General features: G+C 46.8%; 2 protein-coding genes across 11 annotated transcripts in view; both read left to right on the top strand.

Annotated features, from left to right (window-relative positions):
- The window catches only part of PHRF1 (PHD and ring finger domains 1), a 31,780-nt gene extending 23,846 nt beyond the window's left edge, over positions 1–7,934 (top strand). For 5 of the 7 annotated variants that reach the window (XM_054826213.1, XM_054826209.1, XM_054826210.1 and 2 more), the window contains 5 exons: positions 99–2,891; positions 3,607–3,758; positions 4,280–4,540; positions 5,656–5,784; positions 6,979–7,551. In XM_054826213.1, coding sequence (XP_054682188.1) covers positions 99–2,891; positions 3,607–3,758; positions 4,280–4,540; positions 5,656–5,784; positions 6,979–7,113 — 3,470 coding nt within the window. In that variant the 3' untranslated portion in view covers positions 7,114–7,551. The other 2 variants (XM_054826214.1, XM_054826215.1) reach the window with 2 other exon arrangements.
- A 140-nt stretch (positions 7,935–8,074) lies between these two features.
- LOC129206643 (malignant fibrous histiocytoma-amplified sequence 1 homolog) lies at positions 8,075–17,463 on the top strand. Of its 4 annotated transcripts, XM_054826216.1 has the most exons (11): positions 8,075–9,941; positions 10,956–11,835; positions 12,458–12,749; positions 13,186–13,372; positions 14,361–14,551; positions 14,647–15,134; positions 15,562–15,719; positions 16,238–16,397; positions 16,836–16,906; positions 17,015–17,121; positions 17,353–17,463. In XM_054826216.1, the coding sequence occupies exons 1-11, from the start codon at positions 9,794–9,796 to the stop codon at positions 17,368–17,370; spliced, it is 2,700 nt and encodes an 899-aa protein (XP_054682191.1). In that variant the 5' UTR covers positions 8,075–9,793; the 3' UTR covers positions 17,371–17,463. The 4 variants fall into 4 exon arrangements, 3 of the variants coding, with proteins under 3 accessions (XP_054682191.1, XP_054682194.1, XP_054682193.1); XR_008577242.1 differs by lacking the exon at positions 16,238–16,397; XM_054826219.1 differs by lacking the exons at positions 16,238–16,397; positions 17,353–17,463 and having other exon boundaries at positions 17,015–17,189.
- The last annotated feature ends 199 nt before the right edge of the window (positions 17,464–17,662 follow it).

The raw sequence follows: 17,662 nt of genomic DNA, 5'->3' as shown, positions 1-17,662 counted from the left end.
GTGGAACTTAAAATAATTAGCTCCGTACTTCTTTTAATGTTGGGGGAAAATGTCCAGATATGTACTGAAAAGCTTAATTGTTTGCTTTTGTGCCATAGCTCCACTTCATAGAAAATCAGTGAACGACTCGAGAGTGGATGATAGTTCAGGACATAACACCCAACCGAGTACAGTGCACTCAGGGACCACAGCAAGCAGCTCCATTGCTGGACCTTCAGTTTCCTCGGGGCTGAGTACTCACACCAGACCCTCCTCCTCAAGCTTGTTTTCATTGCCTTCACGCTCACTGAGCAGGATTGAGCCTGCAGCAAACCCTGCACAGACTGCATCAGAAAAGGCAACTGTAAAATCAGAATATTCAATGACACCCAGGTCTATTCAGACTCAGAATATAGCTACTCTGAGCAGGCATGGATCCAAGTTAGATGAAATGCCCAGATTTAATGGAAACTCTAAAAACTTTGCACCCACTGACTCATCTTCAAAGCCCCTGAGCTGTAACTTGAATTCTGACTCAAAAGCTGTAACTGTGAGGCAGCCATTAAAACCACCTCCCAAGAGAATTGACATCTTTGAGCTTCCCAGGATACCAAAGATTAAAAAGGAAACCAGCAGCAAGCAGGTGGAGCCAGAACCTGCAGGAAGCCAAAGCAGTGACATCCCCAGCTCCTGTATAACCCAGCTGACTGGCAAAGAGAGCGCTAATCAGCCGGGAAGGGGTAGCAAGATGGAGAGTCAGAAGTCAAATGCCAAGGAATCTCAGCAACAAACGCGTACAAGCGGGGTGTCTTTTTCTACCAATACAGGCGTGTACAGCAGTTCATCGCTACTGAGCGCTTCGAGGAGCAAAGGCCCAAGCTCTTTTGAGAGTTTTAAAATCAATATTCCTGGAAACGCAGGGCATCCCAGCAGACTGTCTAGCCCAGGATTTTGTAACACCTTCCGCCCTGTGGATGACAAAGTGCAACAGAAAGAAAGTCCTTCACCTCTTTTCTCAGTGAAGAAAAAGCAGGTCAAAAGTGAAATATATGATCCTTTTGAGCCAACAGGATCAGACTCAAGCTCAGCAAGCAGCAGTCCTGAAAGGCTTGGCTCAGGGATCCCACTAACTAATATTACCAGGACTATTTCCATTGAAAATCCAAAAGTTCAAACATTTCAAACTGTCCGTCGTTTCACCCCTTACATGGTAGAAAATATATTTGGATCTGGGACTGACTCTGACGTACCACCTAGTAACACAGAGTCTCACGATGACGTGACGGCAGAAAGCAGGATTGTAGAACAGATTTCTGATACAGAGGAACGAGACAATATGGATGAGGAAGACTTTCTAAGCAGTCCTTGCACATCATCTGCTCTTAAGCAAATTTCTAATGCAGAGTGTTTAAAGGAGGAAAGCAGAGAGGGCCCTAATGTGTTCTTTAATGCTGAAGAATTAATTAGACCTAATATTAATGTGAAACTAGAACCAGATAGTCCCTCAAAGAATGATGGGCAGCAGAAAGTCCAAAAGGTAGAACAAACAGAGAGGCGATCACGTTCAAGATCCTGTTCGAACTCCAGCTCCCGAAGCAAGAGGAAGATGAAAAGGAAAAAGGCACTTATCAAAGAGCATAAGAGATCCCGGTCAGGGTCTAGGGACAGAACACACTCAAGGGACCGAAGCTCCAGATCTACCTCTTGGTCAGGTGGAGAAGAGCATAGCAAAACACACACATTGAAACCCAAGAGCAGGAGGTCTTCTACTGATCGTTCTAGCAGTCACGAACGATCTAAAAAAAGGAAAATTAAGGATAAAACCAAGGATAAAAAGGCAAAAACTTCGTGGTCTAGGGAGAGAAGGAAATCTAGGTCACCTTCAGGTAGTCCTGGAAGTACTTCTGAGTTTCATGAAAATAGGAAAAGGAAAAAAAGGTCTCGATCAAGATCAAGATGGAGGGAACGTTCCCGATCGCATAGCATCGAGAGGACTAAAAGGCGGAAACACAGGAGAAACAAAAGCTATGAGAGGTATGATAAAGATAGTAGCTTGAGGTCAAGGGACAGAAAGAGATCAAGATCCAGGTCTCGGGAGAGGAGAAAGTGGAGGTCTCGGTCTCGGTCTGCATCTCGATCTCGGGAGCACAAAAGCAGCAAATCAAAGGAAAAAAGACCACGATCAAGATCATGTTCCAAAGAAAGAAAACACAGATCAAAAGAGACCTCGCTTCCTCCTCCATCAGAAAAGGATCAAAAGCCTCCAGTTGAAAATATGTCTACGTGTCTGGAGCAACCCCATTCCTTCAAACAAGAGCCAAAGGAGGAGCTAGTACTAGAAGAGCTTTCCATAACCATCCAACCAAATGTGAAACTTGAGGAAATACAGGCTGAGACCCTGGCTCAACTGAAAGAGGCCCAAGAAACTATAAAGGTGGAGCCCATCTGTCAGGAAGTGACCAGTGAAACTGCATTCCCTGTGCCAGAGATCACAAACATTTGTGTTCCAATCAGCAGTGTGGATTCTTTTGCTGAAACAGAATTAATGAGTAGTAGTGATCCAGCAGTGCTTGGTACCTGTAGCAATACAAACCTTGAGATTACAGTTAAAATAGAAAATACTGCATTATGTCCATCTCTGATGGAACCACCCCCAAATAAGGAAGTTATCATGCACGCTCTGACTGAGGCTGCACCACTTCAAAGCTCATCCAAAAGCAAAGTAACAGATTGTGTGAAGGAGGTTAAAGATGAGTGCCTTGTGTCAAATGAGAAAACCAGTAATTTCAGTAAGCCTGAACTGGAGGTGGTACCTCAGAGTCCTGTGTTGAAATCGAAAGCACCAGTGAAAAGAGTTACCTGGAATCTTCAAGAGGAAGAAAGCAGCACATTGTCTGCAGGAAAAGCTCCAAGTAAGTCTTTCTTTTTGGAAGAGAACCAGCAGTTGAAGCAAGCTGTATAAAGCTTAGGGGTTTGGTGCCTGGCTAAACCTGGTTGTAGTGTAACAGCTCTGTCATCTGAGCTGGGGTGATCCTGTGGTTTCCAGTCCTGAGAGCTGGCATTTTGCACTTGTTGAAACCATGAGGTGAGCTGTGTTAATGAATTGGAGAGGACGTGCTGTCAGCACAACTCAGCTAGCCAGCAGCAGCTTGTTGAGCCGTGAAGTATGTATTGCAACCCAATCTCTTAACTGGCAGCCCATGTTCCGCCCTTTCTGCAGTTAACTAGAACAGTTTGGTTTGCCTTCAGAATTTATAAATATTTCTCGGAACTGAGGAGCGTGACAAATCTCTGTAGCTCACTCCTGTGAGCTCTGCTAAGCCAAAACTGCTAGAAATAGCTTGGCTTGAGACCCTCTGTTATGTGTGTTGACAGAGTTGCTTCTGTGGTTCTCCTTGGTTACTCTCATGGAAACCCAGTAAAAAGGAATTGCTCAAGGGAATGATAAGTCTTCTATTATCAGAAGCTTTAAAACACTGGTGACTGCTAAACATAATCTTTTTATAGCTAACTTTGTTGTTAGAGCCTTTTTATTTTAATTTTTAAAACATAATTGGCTTTGAATCTTTGACCCATTAGGTTTAATTTGTTCTTAAATGTTTTTTTTCCTTCTCTTGGGGAACCTAGGGATGCCATTTTACAAACTTCAGCGAGCAAAAGAAGGGGCCTGGAAAGCAGAGGACTTGAACCAAACGTTAAATCAGGTGCAGTTCAATGAGCCTCCTCCAACCAATTATATGATTCCTGAGCCTATGTTTCCTGATCTAGATTCCTCTCAGGTTGGTTCCTATTCTGGCACCCAAGTGTCATGGAAGGCATCCCACCTCATCTGTGCCCTCGTTGTGCAACACCCTCCTCTCATGGCAGAGTTCGCCTTCCTCTGCGTGTGGTACATTTCATATAGCCCATACACCTCAGCAATCCTCTAATCATTTAATCTGTCTGGTGGTCCTTACAGTGGAAGAACATTTTCTTTTAATTTTGGTCTATACATGCAGCTTCTGTTTTCAGCAGTAACTTGCAGAAAGATGGTGCTGTTTGAGAAGCTATGAGCTTCTCTCTGATTGCGATCAGGCTGTAAAAAATCGGCCTGGTGGCATTGGTCCGTGCCATCAGTCTGCGTGGCGCTGATGCTGGTTCCTGGTGCGCAGAGACCTAGTTGAGGGCTGGGATGTTAGCCTCCATGATTTGAACTAGTAATGACTTGCCTGTTTGTGCGGATAAAAGGTGCTCTGAAAATCCTGATCTGATGCTCTCTCTTGTAAGTACAAGCATTTACAAAATTCTATCTGTTTCACAGGTGTACTGTCAAAATATACCTTTGACGCCACCTTTGCCCTCAAGCCTTCCCCCCTATGCCCCTGTCAGCCAGCCCACAGTTCAGTTTATCATGCAGGGTAGTCTTCCAGCGCTTGGCTGCATGGCAGGACAGAGCCTGACTCCGGAGCCGGGCAGCCTGGCTACTGCCTCTGAACCGGGAATCCAAGCTGCTTCTGTTGGAAATGCAGAAGATAAGATCAAAGCACCCAAACCTCCAGTGGATAAAACAAAACACGAGGAAGTGAGTGAATGCTATCAAGTAGCAAATGCATAACATTAATGAGTTGTTCATTTGAACTTTTAAAGTTTGGGGGGTTTTAACTTTCTCTGTACTGTATTTTCCCAGCCCTTGTTGTCACTGTTGTTTTTTTCGTGACTCTGTAACTCAGGAGCGGCAAGCAATCCTTTCTTTGAATTGTTTTGGGATTTACTCCATTTGATGGTTCCACTTTCTACTGCTTTATCGCAGTAAGACAGAGAGGGATTAAACCATCTAAGATACATTCTTAAAGTTCTGAAACTTTCTTGCATGAATGTTTGGAAGGGACTTTCCAGAAGTCAGAACATCCAAGTTTCTCTAAACACCTGTTTTTCTCCTTTTCCTTCCAGCTTTGAAATTAAAGTCAATTCTCATAACAGTCCTATAGAGAGGTAGGACTGCATCTTGCTGCTTATCAGCACTGAAATGCAAAGATAGTAAAATACTTTGAAGGTTTTGCAGTGCTAGTCCCTTGCTGCTCAGTTTTAGGTTTGCTGTACAGACCACCTGCTCTAAGCATAGTGGATGTTAACACAGTAACAAAAACTTCATAGCCAATTATTTTACTTTCTACCACAAAACAAAACATTGAGATATCTTTCCCACTGAACCTCCGTTTATGAGCAGCAATTTTTATGAACTTGTTTGATAAAATGTTCTGATGTCATCTATAATCCTTAATTTATAGGCAACTCTGCAATTTTCAGAATGCCTTTAGAGCTATCTGAAGCTTCGTATTTGCAGCTATGACTTGCTGCTTTTAGAATCTGGTACCTTTTGATGAAGGTATTTTACTTCAGAGCTGTTGAAAGGGAAGGAGACCAAAATTAATAAGTGTACACTGTAGTCGCTTAAAACATAATTCTCTGAGACATAGCATAAATATTACATAAAAAAGGGTTCCTCATAGCGCAAACTAATATTTATTTCAAGACTGCAATTTACCGTAAAGGAAATCACTTCGAGGCTAGCTCTTACTTGAAATTGTGGGTCGTTGAAATTGTGAAACTAGGATTTTCATTTAGAATGTTTCTGAGAAAAATAGATTCAGAAACCATTCCCAAGCACAAGGTAATGAACTTCTCTTTGCTGTGCAGTACATGAAGAAGCTTCACATGCAGGAAAGGGCTGTGGAAGAAGTGAAACTTGCTATTAAACCTTTTTACCAGAAGAGGGAGATTACAAAGGAGGAGTACAAGAATATTCTTCGAAAAGCAGTGCAAAAGGTAAGGTGACAGTGAAATGAAGAGGAGGAGCTGTGCAGATGTTAAATAAGTGGCAGTACTTTGGATTGCACTTGCCAGCTTCAGCATTTACATGCTGTAACTGAGTCGCAGATCTTTGGACTCTGACTCATGTTCTGCAGTGTGGTGAAGCAATAGTTTAAAGCAGGACTGAGTGGTGCCATTGATGAGAGCTGTCAGACTGTTCCTTTTAGAAGATCATGTTTTCAGTGGTCCAGAACATTGCTAAGCTTAAGCTGCCTGAGCTGAAATGTGACATGGTACGTGCCTTGGGTGAGAATGGTCAAATCTCTCTCATTAAGAACTTTGGCCAGAATTGTCAAACTGTTTCTCATAAAGTGAGAAAATACTTTGTTAATTCCTTGAGCATCTGTGGTGTGCGTGAACTTTGGAAGAGGGCCTTGCAATTTGGCTGATGTTGACTTTTGTCTCAGATCTTAGTGCTGACCAGATCATGGCTAAAAAAGACCTGATCAGCAGGTAAATGTTGTCTTGTGAGAGCAAGTAAGTACTCTTATGGTCAAGGCACTTAAGTGATACCCTGGAGAACTGTATTCTCTCCCTGCTCTGCATTCTTGCTGTCACTGAGAAATTCCATCATAAATCAAAATTCCTGAGGTAATGGCTGCAATTTCATATCTTCTGCGTGACCCATATGAACCTCAGGTGTGGTTTGTAGGAGAGCTGAGCAACACCAATTGCTGCTGAAGTCACTGTTGAACTCTTCTCTGAACACTGATAAAGTTTTTTGTAGGGTCCATTGTCTTTCTCCTGTGTCTCAAAATGGGCCCTCAAAACTGCCAGATTCTTTTAATCTGAGCCTCACTTCCTCAAAATCATCAGAAAAATGGGAAATCAACACTTCCTTGGTTACCATGTATTGTGTAAAACTGACTGAATGGAAAAGCCTGTAGTAAAAATGAATAATTCTGCTTTCAGAGATGCTCCTGCATGCTCAGTAGAAAAGTCCTGGGCCATTTCTGGAATCCTTGAAGTAAAATACTACTCTTGCCCTTGTTGAGTTTTCTGCTTTATGTATCCTGCTATGAGACTCGAGGGCCTATGTAGGAATCAATTCCCTTGGGAAGCTTGGGGCTTCTCTATCATTTGTCTGTGGCCTGTCTGAACTGCTGTAATACTGTTAATTGACTGAATGCCTTTTCTAATCCCTTCTAGATCTGCCACAGCAAAAGTGGAGAGATCAACCCTATGAAGGTAGCTAATCTGGTGAAGGCATATGTGGAAAAATACAAACATATGAGGAGACATAAGAAATCTGATGGTGAAGATACACGTGAAGTGGAAAACTGAGAGCAAGCCACAGCATGACTTGGACTGAACTTATTCTGGCTGTGAACACTATGCTAGAGGGAATAATATATCTACAGTTGCATCTCATTGAAAATAAAGTGCAGAGAAGTAAGATTATAACAGGACTTAGCTGCGGAACCTTCTTTTGAATTGTTTCCATATGGGAATGAACTTGGGGGTTTTTTTGGATTACCTACAGATGTAGAACTAAACAATCAAATGCCTCAGACCAGCAGAGTAATTCGAGGGGAAACACAGAAGAGATAAATGTTTGGGACTCCCGGATTGCTACAGTTTTCAGGGTTACTTTGATCACATTTTTGGGCTGTGCACCTGTCGTGCTAAAAGTTTGAAACTGGACACCACTTTTCATATACAGTATATTGAGAGCTGTATACTGTTTCCCTTGTGTTTATTTATCAAAATACAGATTGTCTTTAGAAGCTTCTGATTTAATACTTGAAATGTTGTATTTTTAGCCTGTTCGATGGTGAGCGAAGCTTTACTCACTCTGTCATTTTGGGGATTGCAGACATGAGCTAACTTTATAAACTGACTTCAGAAACACTGCTCAAGCTGTAGTGTTTATTTACGTTCTGTTGGAAGTATCTTGTTAGTGAAAAGTTTAATTTCGGGGTGGGAGACTGTGTTGCACTTGTGTAAATAATGCACTGATGGCTGGTTTTGTTTCTGCCTTTCAGGATAAAAGTAAAGCAAAAAGCAAGCATTGTGAATTTTCAGTAACAAGCTGGAGGGATAAGGTTGAACTGATGTACAAAGCAGAAATGTGACAGAATTTATAAAGTTATTTTGAATGGTTTTAGTCCTATAGCAGGTGTCCTTTGTCTTACGGCTAACTCTTGCCCTGACTATTCTGTATAAACCTGCACACTTGGCCCTTGCATAAGGGATACTGTGTTTCTAGAAGAGGATTGGAATTGGATAAATAATTATTCTTCCTCCTCCTCCTCTGTAGGAGGACTGGTTTTCCTATCAAGAAGCAAAGGAGTCCAGCACACGTACTGACTTCATCTTGCTTTCTTTAAAAGCACTCCTTGTCTGCATGTAGTGTAAATGATCATCTGAAATACAGTCACTTACAAAGATAATCAGCACCCGTGAACCTGACAAAAAGTATCATTCCCCATCTAACCATGTTAGGGAGAAGACATTTAACAGGGAAGTTGAGGAGAAAACCAGTAAATTACAACTCAGAAACTGGCTTTTCCTTCAACAGGAACTGAATGTACTTGGCCTGTTGGACCAGATGGCAGCAACACTTCTTACGTGAGGGCTTTCCTACCCTCTTACAGTGCACTTGGAAATGGCCCTCTTCGAGGATAGTCTTGCTGCTTGTCTTCAAAGAGAAAACAATTAGGCTCTGGGGGGTGAGTTTTATAAAGCAAATAACTGCAGCTTTTTTTTTTTTTTTTTTTTCCCTGGTGAGCATAGGAAAACTCACTAACAACAGGATCTTTTGATCCCTTGCTGGCATTCCTGACTTTTCAGTGAACTGTGATTTCAGTTGTAAGATTTTTGTCTGCATACTGTAATTTTGTCTGTGGTTCCAAGCAATTGGTTAGGGGACTTTTTTTTTTTTTTTTTTTAATTTAACACAATCCTGTATACCAGTACTGTCAGGACTGTCAAAACACTTCACTTCCGTCATTCACCATACTACAGAAGTCTTTATGGATGAGCCCTGAGCGTTTTGGAGTTGATCTTCCCTGGCTCTGTTTGCTTCCTGTATGAAAGTGCAGCCTGGATGGAGTATAAGGGATTAATAACTTTGGGCTTTCTTTGAAGATTTTGGAAAAAAAGCTCACTAAGACTGCAAAAGAATAGCTGAAAGAGAAGCTTTAGTTTTAAAGCTAAACTTGTAGCTAGAATATATACCTAGTAGATGGGTGTGGGGTTGTAAATGCAAACACTGCTGATAGTTCAGAAATGTTTATGGCACTGTTGGCACAAGAATGAGAGATGATGATCTAATTGTGAATACGCTTTGGCTGGAAATTGGGCACCTTTGGATGTATCAGAGTAACAATTCTGGAATAACCTCCCTGCATGAGTGAAAAAGGGTAAGTGATGTGAAAAACAAAGCTTGACCTAATAATAGAAGCAACTACGCTGACCAGGAAGACAATGTCAATCTGTTTTGTTCCTTCTGCACGTGCTTTCCCCTGAAGTTAGGTGAACAAGAATACTGGTTCTTTCATTCTGTCTACCGTTAAAAATAAATCAATCAAACTGTAAGCTGCCCCTTTGGAGAGGCAATGAGAAACCTACCAAAAAATGCCTCTTCTGGCATGTTCTAGAAACCAGTTCTAGTATACTGTGTATACTACTTGCATTCTTTTTCTTTTTTTTTTTTTCTTCTACTTGACCCTCTTGGATCAGATGCTGCCATCTCTATAAGGGAAGAAATATTATTTATTCAGCATGTGCAGCAGTTCGATAGTAGTATAACCTCTTGTTAGTGTCCTTTCCCTCCTCTGCAACAGTGATAACACTGAAAGCTCCTTTAGCAAAGGCAGGGATGCTGCAGTAAGAAGTTGACTCAGGAGCTACTCTGCCACTATCTTTGTCTTGTAGGTGACATCTAGAGCTGCTTTCAGGACACACCCATGGCCCTGGTATCTTGCCAGAGGTGCTTGGGTTGTTGGGAACTGCTCTGAGGATGGATGGAGAAAGAGAGGGTGGGGTTGGCAGGCAGAGCTTGTGGAGGCGGGGAGCAAAACAAGAGGAGGAAACGAAAGGGGGAGGCCGAGTGACGCGGAGGATCCAGCCGGTGCCACGCTGCAGGGCCATGACGCAGCCCAGAGCCTGTGAGTAGCTGTCCCGGTTCTTCACCGCTCTGGTTCAGAGCGGTGGTGGGAGCCCTTGTCTTGCTGGTGGTGGTGGAGGAGAGACCAGGTGTTTGGGAGAGGGTGAAAGCTTGCTTTCTTGCTGGACTTGTTGTACGTCCCAGGTTTAGATGGTGATGCTGAGAACTGATGATGGTCCTGAGCAGGGTGCCTTGCGCAAGAGGATGCTGCACTCTGCATCATCTGATGAGGAAGTGAAACGGAGAGGAAAGCAAATCTGACCATGTTTTGTTCTACTATTGCGTGATCCACATCCCACATCCCTGTGGTGCTCTTTCTTGCCTGCAAACCTCTCTGCTCCAAACACCCTCTTTTTGGGCATCTTCTTGGGCATCACTGTGTCCCTTCTTGTGCACCCTGTCCTGTGGGGGACCCCACTGTCCCTGTGTTATTCCTCCAGTCTCCCAGGGCTGAGAGTATCTCTGCAGGGAATTGCAGTGCACATCTGGATCAAGGGGAGGATGTGAGAGAGGAAGTGTCTGAACTTGCTAGCCCTGGCCTCAATGCATCTCCCCAGCTGTGGTTGAGAGCTGAGGGCAGGCTAGGCAAGTTGTTTGGAGAGCAGCTCTCCTCCTGACATCTGCTCTGCCCTGCCAATCTGCTGCTGGGATTAGAAACCTGCTGTTTTCGGGGTAGATGCATCTGCAGCTGGAGTTCTCGCAGGGCTTTAATGAGAGCAAAGCTGTTAACGTGCTGCTTGGGCTACAGGTCAACATCTGGTGGGCACCACTTCTTGCTGTGTCTTCAGGCCCAGCCAAGATCCTTGTGCCTCAGCTTTGGATCCTCTCTTGATAGGACACAGGAGCTGCTCAAGCTGCAGCTGTAGTCATGCTGTTGAACCAGCTCCTGTGTTTTGGCTCTGTTTTTGCTGGCTGAAATGATCCCAAAGTCGTGCAGAGCTCGAGGGGAAAAAATGGTCTGCAACTCAAAGGGGGAAAGTCTCTCTAAACCACCTTCCCCGTCCCATGCGTCCAGGTCAGGAGCAGGAAGATGGTTTGCGTGAAGTGTCTCTCTCTACCCAGAGGCTGCGTGTGCTGCCCCCAGCAGTACTGAGCAACCCCGTGCTGGAGAGCCTTGACCTTGACAGGAACAAGCTCAGGAGCATCACTGGCATTTCTAAGCTTTGCAACCTGAAGAAGCTGATACTGTCTAAGAATGAGATTGTGGACTTTCCCAATGAAATCCAGAGCCTGGTCTGTTTAGAGAAACTTGAGCTGAACCAGAACCAAATCCGGGTCATCCCAGAGGGGGTTTTCTCCCATCTCCCCAGGCTTAAACACTTGCGACTGAACAACAACCGTCTCAGTGCCCTCCCTAGGGACCTGGCAGCTTGTCAAGGCAGCCTCCAGTACCTCAACATCTCCAACAACCTGTTCCGTACCTTCCCCCAGCCTGTCCTGCAGCTGGCACACCTACAGGAGCTCCATGTGCAGAATAATGCCCTTCGCCAGCTCCCCAAGGACCTCTTCCAGGGGCAATCCCTGAAAATGTTCAAGGCCAATGGGAACCCCCTCCGGGAGCCGCCCAGTGAAGTGTGTGCTGGTGGCATCCAGCAGATCCGGAATTACTTCAGCCAGCTTCAACATGGTTCAGGGCAGGAGGACAAGAGGGTCAAGACCATGTTCCTGGGGGCCTCGCTGGCGGGGAAGTCCACCATCTGCAAAAGCCTGAAGCAAGGGCAAACCAAACTGGTGCCCATGGAAGAACGAACAGTTGGGATAGAGATCAGCGAGTTCCAGATCGAGGATTTCACATTTCTCTTCTGGGACTTCGCTGGCCAGCTGGAGTACTACGTGACTCACCATGTGTTCATCACCCCACAGGCGCTTGTCATCCTTGTCATCAATCTCCACATGTAAGTGCTGAGCTGGTTTGGATTCAAAGTGGAGTGGGAGAAGGAAAAAAAGGTGCTGGATAAGCTTTCCCTTGTGCGGGTTCACACCATTTCCATTGGACCTTGATGCATGGTCTTCTTACTGCTGGAGTAGCTAACTCTCCCTCTCTCCCTTTTTTGCAGATCAGTCTTTTAATTAAGCCACTAGATCTGTTATCACTTGACCAAAGCCCTCTGTTTTGAGGGGTTAGATGAGCATTAACGCCTTATGTGATAATTGATCCCTGTCTAAACAGCTTTGCTTTCTGCCTTGAAAATACCTCCATGAGCCCTCCTGTATCTTGTGGTGCTCCCTGAATGTGGAGGGAGCATCAAGCTTGGGCTTTGTGGTACAGAGGGATGCGCCCATCCACAGCAGGGACAGACTCTGTTACACCCCATACCTTTAACTAGCTTAGCTTAAGGATGGGAAACTTAAGGATGAGCTTGGATACGGCCCAGGACAGCTTAGGAGATCTGAAATCTTCTCCAGTAAGCCCCTGGGACAGCACAGGCTGCATGGTCAGGCCTGTGCTGGTAGAATTTGGCTGGAGATCCAGAGGGTTAGATGTGAGTTTGGGATTTTCTTTCTCTCCCTCCCCAGGTACCAAACTAACGACAAGATTTTCAAGGAGCTCGTTGGTTTCTGGATCAACAACCTGTTCATGCGAGTCCCAAACTCAGTGGTGCTTCCTGTGGGAACCCATGTGGACTGCTGCCGGAAGGAGGAGGTGGACGAGAAGAGGCACGACATCATGGCCAAGATTGTGGCCATGCTGGCAGAGAGAAAAAGCAACCTTGCTCACTTCATTGACAACCTGGAGGGCAGCAAGGAGCCCGAGTTTTACGTGGACCAGTGGGAGAGGCTGAAGGAGATGGAGAGCTGCACATTAACCGTAGGGCTGAGATTATCATGGTTCCTTCCTGTCTGTGGTCACCCTGTTATCTCTGGCAGCCTAGTGTGTTACTGATGATGGTGACCTGGTGCTAATGCATCAGGCTGCTACTGCAGCCACTCCCCAGAGCTGGGATGGACGTGGTAACCCCTGGCTGTGACGTGCTGGGTCCTTGTCCATGCTTGGTGATGGGCATCTCCACCTGTGGCTTGTAGCAAGTGCCTGGGGAGGAGTGTGAGGGGGTATTTACCATCCCCATGTGATTTTTCCAGGAACTGCTACAGACCAAAGATGTGAAAGAAGCACGCTCTGAAGCTGAGCCAGCAGTGTGTCCCATCCTTGGTGACCTCCTTGGCATTAGGACCCTCCTTTACCTCACAGGCTAAAAGACTCCTCTGGATGTGCTTTTAGCAGGTGTGTCCTTTCTCTCTTCCAGATCTTAAACTTAGTTGCTGTCAACTGCAGAGATCACCGTGATATCAAAAAGCTTGAAGCCACTATTCTGGAGTATGTGAAGAATGAGGAGCTCTTCCCTGAGGTCGTTCGAGTGCTGCCACCCGTCTACAGGCAGGTGGAAGCTGCCATTGTAGATATTGCACAGAGCGAGGAAATGGCAGACCATGGTGAGTGGTCCATCACCCCCGCTGCACCTTCCTGGGAAGACCTGCTGTCCTGTGGCTGGGACAGATCCTCCAGTGCTTGCTGCACTTTCTGGCCCCACTCATGTGGTGTTGGAGGTTGCTGCTGAAGACCTTGCAGTGTTATTGCTGGAGCATTAATTGCTACCACCCAGCTCTGTCATTGCGAGCATCTGCCCCCAAGGCAGGTGCCTAGGGAAAAGCATAGGAAAAGGCCAAGCTTCACTAGGGGGCTCTACCAACCTGTGGCTGGAGGTACCCCAGCTGGCCACAATGTCTGGTTTGTTTCTTTCCAGTAACGTCGTTCTTTCTCCCCTTTGCCCTATATAAGCAATTTAAATATCTTGCAGGAAAGAGCTCCGTAGCTTTAATGCTTCTGTGTAGTTTCCAAACCTATGTCCTGCTTTTATATAATGGCCCATACCTGTCCCTTAGCAGGACTAGCAGGTAGCCCTGGCTCCTCACTTATGTACCTAAAGCTGGTATGAATACCACCAGCACCGAGTGTCATCTCTGGCTCCCTTGGCCATTGTAGGATTAGAGGATGAGGAGCAAATGCTTTTCTTTTGTGGCGATAAACCAGGCTTTGTTGCCTGTCTTGCTGCATGACTAAATGGCAATCTGAGGTTTTCTGGCTGGAAACAAACCTGCTTTCTCAAACAATGAAAAAAAAAAAACCAAAACAAACCAATATTAGCCTCATTTTTCAGATGCTCTGTTGATGTCCTGGCAGGCTGTTAGCACCGCTGAGGCAGGGCAAGACCATGGGAGCTGCAGGGTGGCAGTGGGACAGCTGAGAATGGGCAAAGCATTTTGGGCCACAGCCACTGATCATCGCACTGGTCCCAGCTGCTTCCCCAGGGATGACATGGGTGACATTGGGTGTTGCTGGGGTTTGTTGGTTCTCTAAAGCATCTGCCTTGGCATGTTGGTGCCTGAGAGCTACATGCTGAACTCCCATGTCTCCCTCTAGGCATGATGGACCTCCAGTATCTGCTCAGCAAACTCTCCCAGTGGGAGCACCTGGCCAACCTGGACAGAGAGCTTCTCCAGGACATCTTGCGGTACCTCCACCGCATCGGGCTTGTTGTGTGGTACGAGGAAATCAAGCACCTGGAAAGCACGGTTTTTCTCCAGCCTACCTTCCTAATAACTATGTTCAAGGTGAGCATGGGGATCAGGACCGTCTTCTCTAAAGGGCCCAAGCTCTGCAGCTTTGCTGAGCTCCTCTTGTTGCTGCCTCTTCTCTTCCCACCTAGCTCCTTGTGAGGTACCATCTAGTCCAGCAGCTCGAGAGCATCTCCGTGGACACGCTGATTGGGGAACATGCTACCATCAGAGACAGGTCCAACTGGGTGTGGACCTTCAAGTCAAAGGCAATGCTGTGCCACCGGGCCGTGCGTGCCTTGGTGAAGCACCAGCTCTGTTTGGAAGGGATGCGGGATGTCTTTGAGGAAATCATGGGACACAGGCCTCACAGAGGGAGAGGGAAGCTCTTCAACCTCCTGGAGCACTTTGAGCTCTGCCTGGAGGTGAGGCATGCTGAAGTGCTCAACCCACAGGCCAGTGAGTTTGTGCCCGGGAAGCCATGGGAGACAACGCGGGGCCAAGGCGAGTCCTGGTACTTGTTCCCAACCTATCTGAACCAGACTGAAGAGGTCTCTGAGGTGTGGGGAGGAGATCACCCCGAGGACCTCCACATCCGTGCCTACTTCTCACCTGAAATACCTGAGGGTTTCTTCCAGAGGTAAGCAGTGGTTTCCAGCCCTCAAAGAGGCTGCACGGTTTGGGATTTGCTCGGCACAGCACCAGTATGACTGTCAGGAAGCCCTTGGCTGTTGAGACCATATCAACTGAGGCATGAGGCTGGGACTCAAGAGAGCAGGGTGGCTTCTCAGCTCTGCCACAGATGGGTGGAGCCCTGGATGTGAGCAAGGACCACACTCTTCTGGTTCACCTTTCATCTGGGGTGGTTTTTGGCTAGTCTGTGCCTGTCCAGGCAGTCAGAGGTCTCCCAATCCCACCTGAGGATTGTCCAGTTTTTATGGCTGCTGGGACTGTTCCAGTTTCTGGAAGGTCTCCTGTCCTTATGGGGTTCTTGACTTGTGTCCAGAGTTCTATCTGATGGCCAACGCTTGAAGCAGCTCTTGGCTTAAGAGGCAATCTTCTTGCAGGTTCCTGGTGAAAGTCTGCTCCTTCTACTCCACGCACTGGGTGGCCAAGGCGACCTGCCTGCTCGTATGCAATGGCAAACCTCTGCTGATCAAAGAGAATAATCAGAGGGCCTACAGCTACCTGGAGCTCCGGTGCAGAAAGCCAGCAGGAAGGACAGGTAAGGATCCCTGATCTTTATTTCTTGACTCCCAAACACATGTCTCTGCTTAGTGCCCCCACCCCTACACCACTGGGCAGAGCTCCCAGAAACCTCTGTCACATATCCTAGTCTGGCCAGGGTCCACCAGCAGTTCAATTAAAGATTTCCCCTTTCTCCATGCCACCTGGTCAGGATTCCTCTCAAGGTATCACATGAAAGTGGAAAGTTGAGTTTCCAGTCTTCTCACGGAGCCAATGGGTCATCCTTCCCCATAAGGTCCCAGCAGAGTACAGTCTCAGGCTAGGTCTCCAGGTGATAAGTAAAAGGGCCATCTGAGTTGGGGGAGCTCTTCCAACATACCTTTAAATTCCTTTGAAGGCTGATGGGCCTTGGTTAACTTGAGAATTGAAGCTGGTCCAACCATTCTGGCTGTGGTCTGGTGGGCTGGAAGTGGTGCATGCATCGCCACAGCATCTCCTGGGCTGCTGCAGTTGGATGGCTGTGAATGAGCAAGATGTTCTCTTTTTACCTGGAAGGTTTCCAGTTTGCCTGGGACTTCCTCATGGCAGTTGTGTTCATCATCCAGAAGCTTGCCAAGGAGTGGCCGGGGCTGCACGTTTGTGTGAAGAGCCCCTGCCGAACAGCCGGCTGTCCTGCGGAGCTCATCTGGCCGGACATGGATGGCACAAACGGCATGTATGTATGCATTGTGCCCCTCCAAGCCAATGGCTGGAGCTGGATGGTTGCTACTGCAATGCTAGTCAGCTTCTAAAAGCCATTAAATTAGTTGCAAAACTCACCAAGCACTATGTTGCCCTTCTCCCGACCACAGAAGCCCATGTTGCATGTGGTGGTAGCATTTACTTGTGGGGGAAATTCAAGCATGGAAAGAAAGATGAAAAAAATTGAGCTACTGGGGCTCAGGCACATAATGTCCACTCTGGCCAGGTGCCTGCATGTCCCCCATTTCATAAAGAGCTGAAGGTGCTCAGACACCTGGGAAGGCAGCAGCCATCCCACTGATGGCGGGACCTCAGGTCAGGGTGGAAAGAGGGAACCCTGGCATTGTCTTCCATGGAAAGTGCTGAGGGCAGCTCCTGCTCCTTCTTCTTCTTGGGACTTGTTCCTCCACAGGACGAAGGAAGACATTAAAACCTGTGGGACATGCGGGCACCGCTTTGGCACAGAGCTGCTCCTGCCCAAAGGTGAGCCCAACGGTCCCGGGTTTGTGCCACAACAGTGCTCAGGGGGAAGAGGGCTGAGGGTTTCATGGAGTTGAGGTGCTGACGGTGGCCCCCCCCCCATCCCCACAGTGCCCAGGCAGCTGGAGGAGCCCCCCGTGCAGCCCTCTGCTCACTATTATGTGACAAGCTATGGGACCACCACCTTTGGGTCCAGCAGCATTCACGTCAATCAGCAGGTAAGGAGGCTGCCACCTCCCCTTGCCCAGAGTCCAACACTGATGGCCAGGCTCATCCTCGCCCCTTGCTCCTGCAATGAGGGGGTGCAGCTGCTTCCAGCCCAAGGATGGGACACCCCATCTTTGGGCAGCACGCTGGTTACCGTGCTCCTCCCCAAGATATTACCACCTCTGCGCCTTAGAGCTGAGCTCTGGGTGCTTCATGTGTTAGTTACTGCCTTATTTTTCCAGAACATCTCAAGCAAGTAACTCTGGGCCAGCAGAGAGGTGCTCAGCGAGGAAGGAAGAATTTTTTTTTTTTTAGCCAAAGCCAAGCTGTCCTCAACACACTTTGCTTGCAAGTCACGTTTGCTGCCTTAACACATGGAAATAAATCCATCAATAAATTAATCCTTTCATACATGGGAAGTCACATTTGTGTAAATGAGGTAAGGGGCAGAAGGTGCAGACACATGCTCTGGTACGAGCCCACTGCCAGCAGGGGTTTTGCTGGGACAAGGCTGGCCACAGACCCCCATGGTTTTGGGGGATTGGAAGGGGG

The sequence above is a fragment of the Grus americana genome, chromosome 5, assembly GCF_028858705.1.
Source record: "Grus americana isolate bGruAme1 chromosome 5, bGruAme1.mat, whole genome shotgun sequence".
NCBI classification, from domain to species: domain Eukaryota; kingdom Metazoa; phylum Chordata; class Aves; order Gruiformes; family Gruidae; genus Grus; species Grus americana.
This window is presented reverse-complemented; position numbering and strand designations above follow the sequence as displayed.

Coding starts and splice junctions, on each gene's coding strand:
- LOC129206643 (XM_054826216.1), top strand. CDS start 9,794: ATGGATGGAGAAAGAGAGGGTGGGGTTGGCAGGCAGAGCTTGTGGAGG. Junction 12,750..13,185: donor TGGAGAGCTGCACATTAACC/GTAGGGCTGAGA, acceptor TCTCTCTTCCAG/ATCTTAAACTTAGTTGCTGT. Junction 15,135..15,561: donor CCTGAGGGTTTCTTCCAGAG/GTAAGCAGTGGT, acceptor ATCTTCTTGCAG/GTTCCTGGTGAAAGTCTGCT.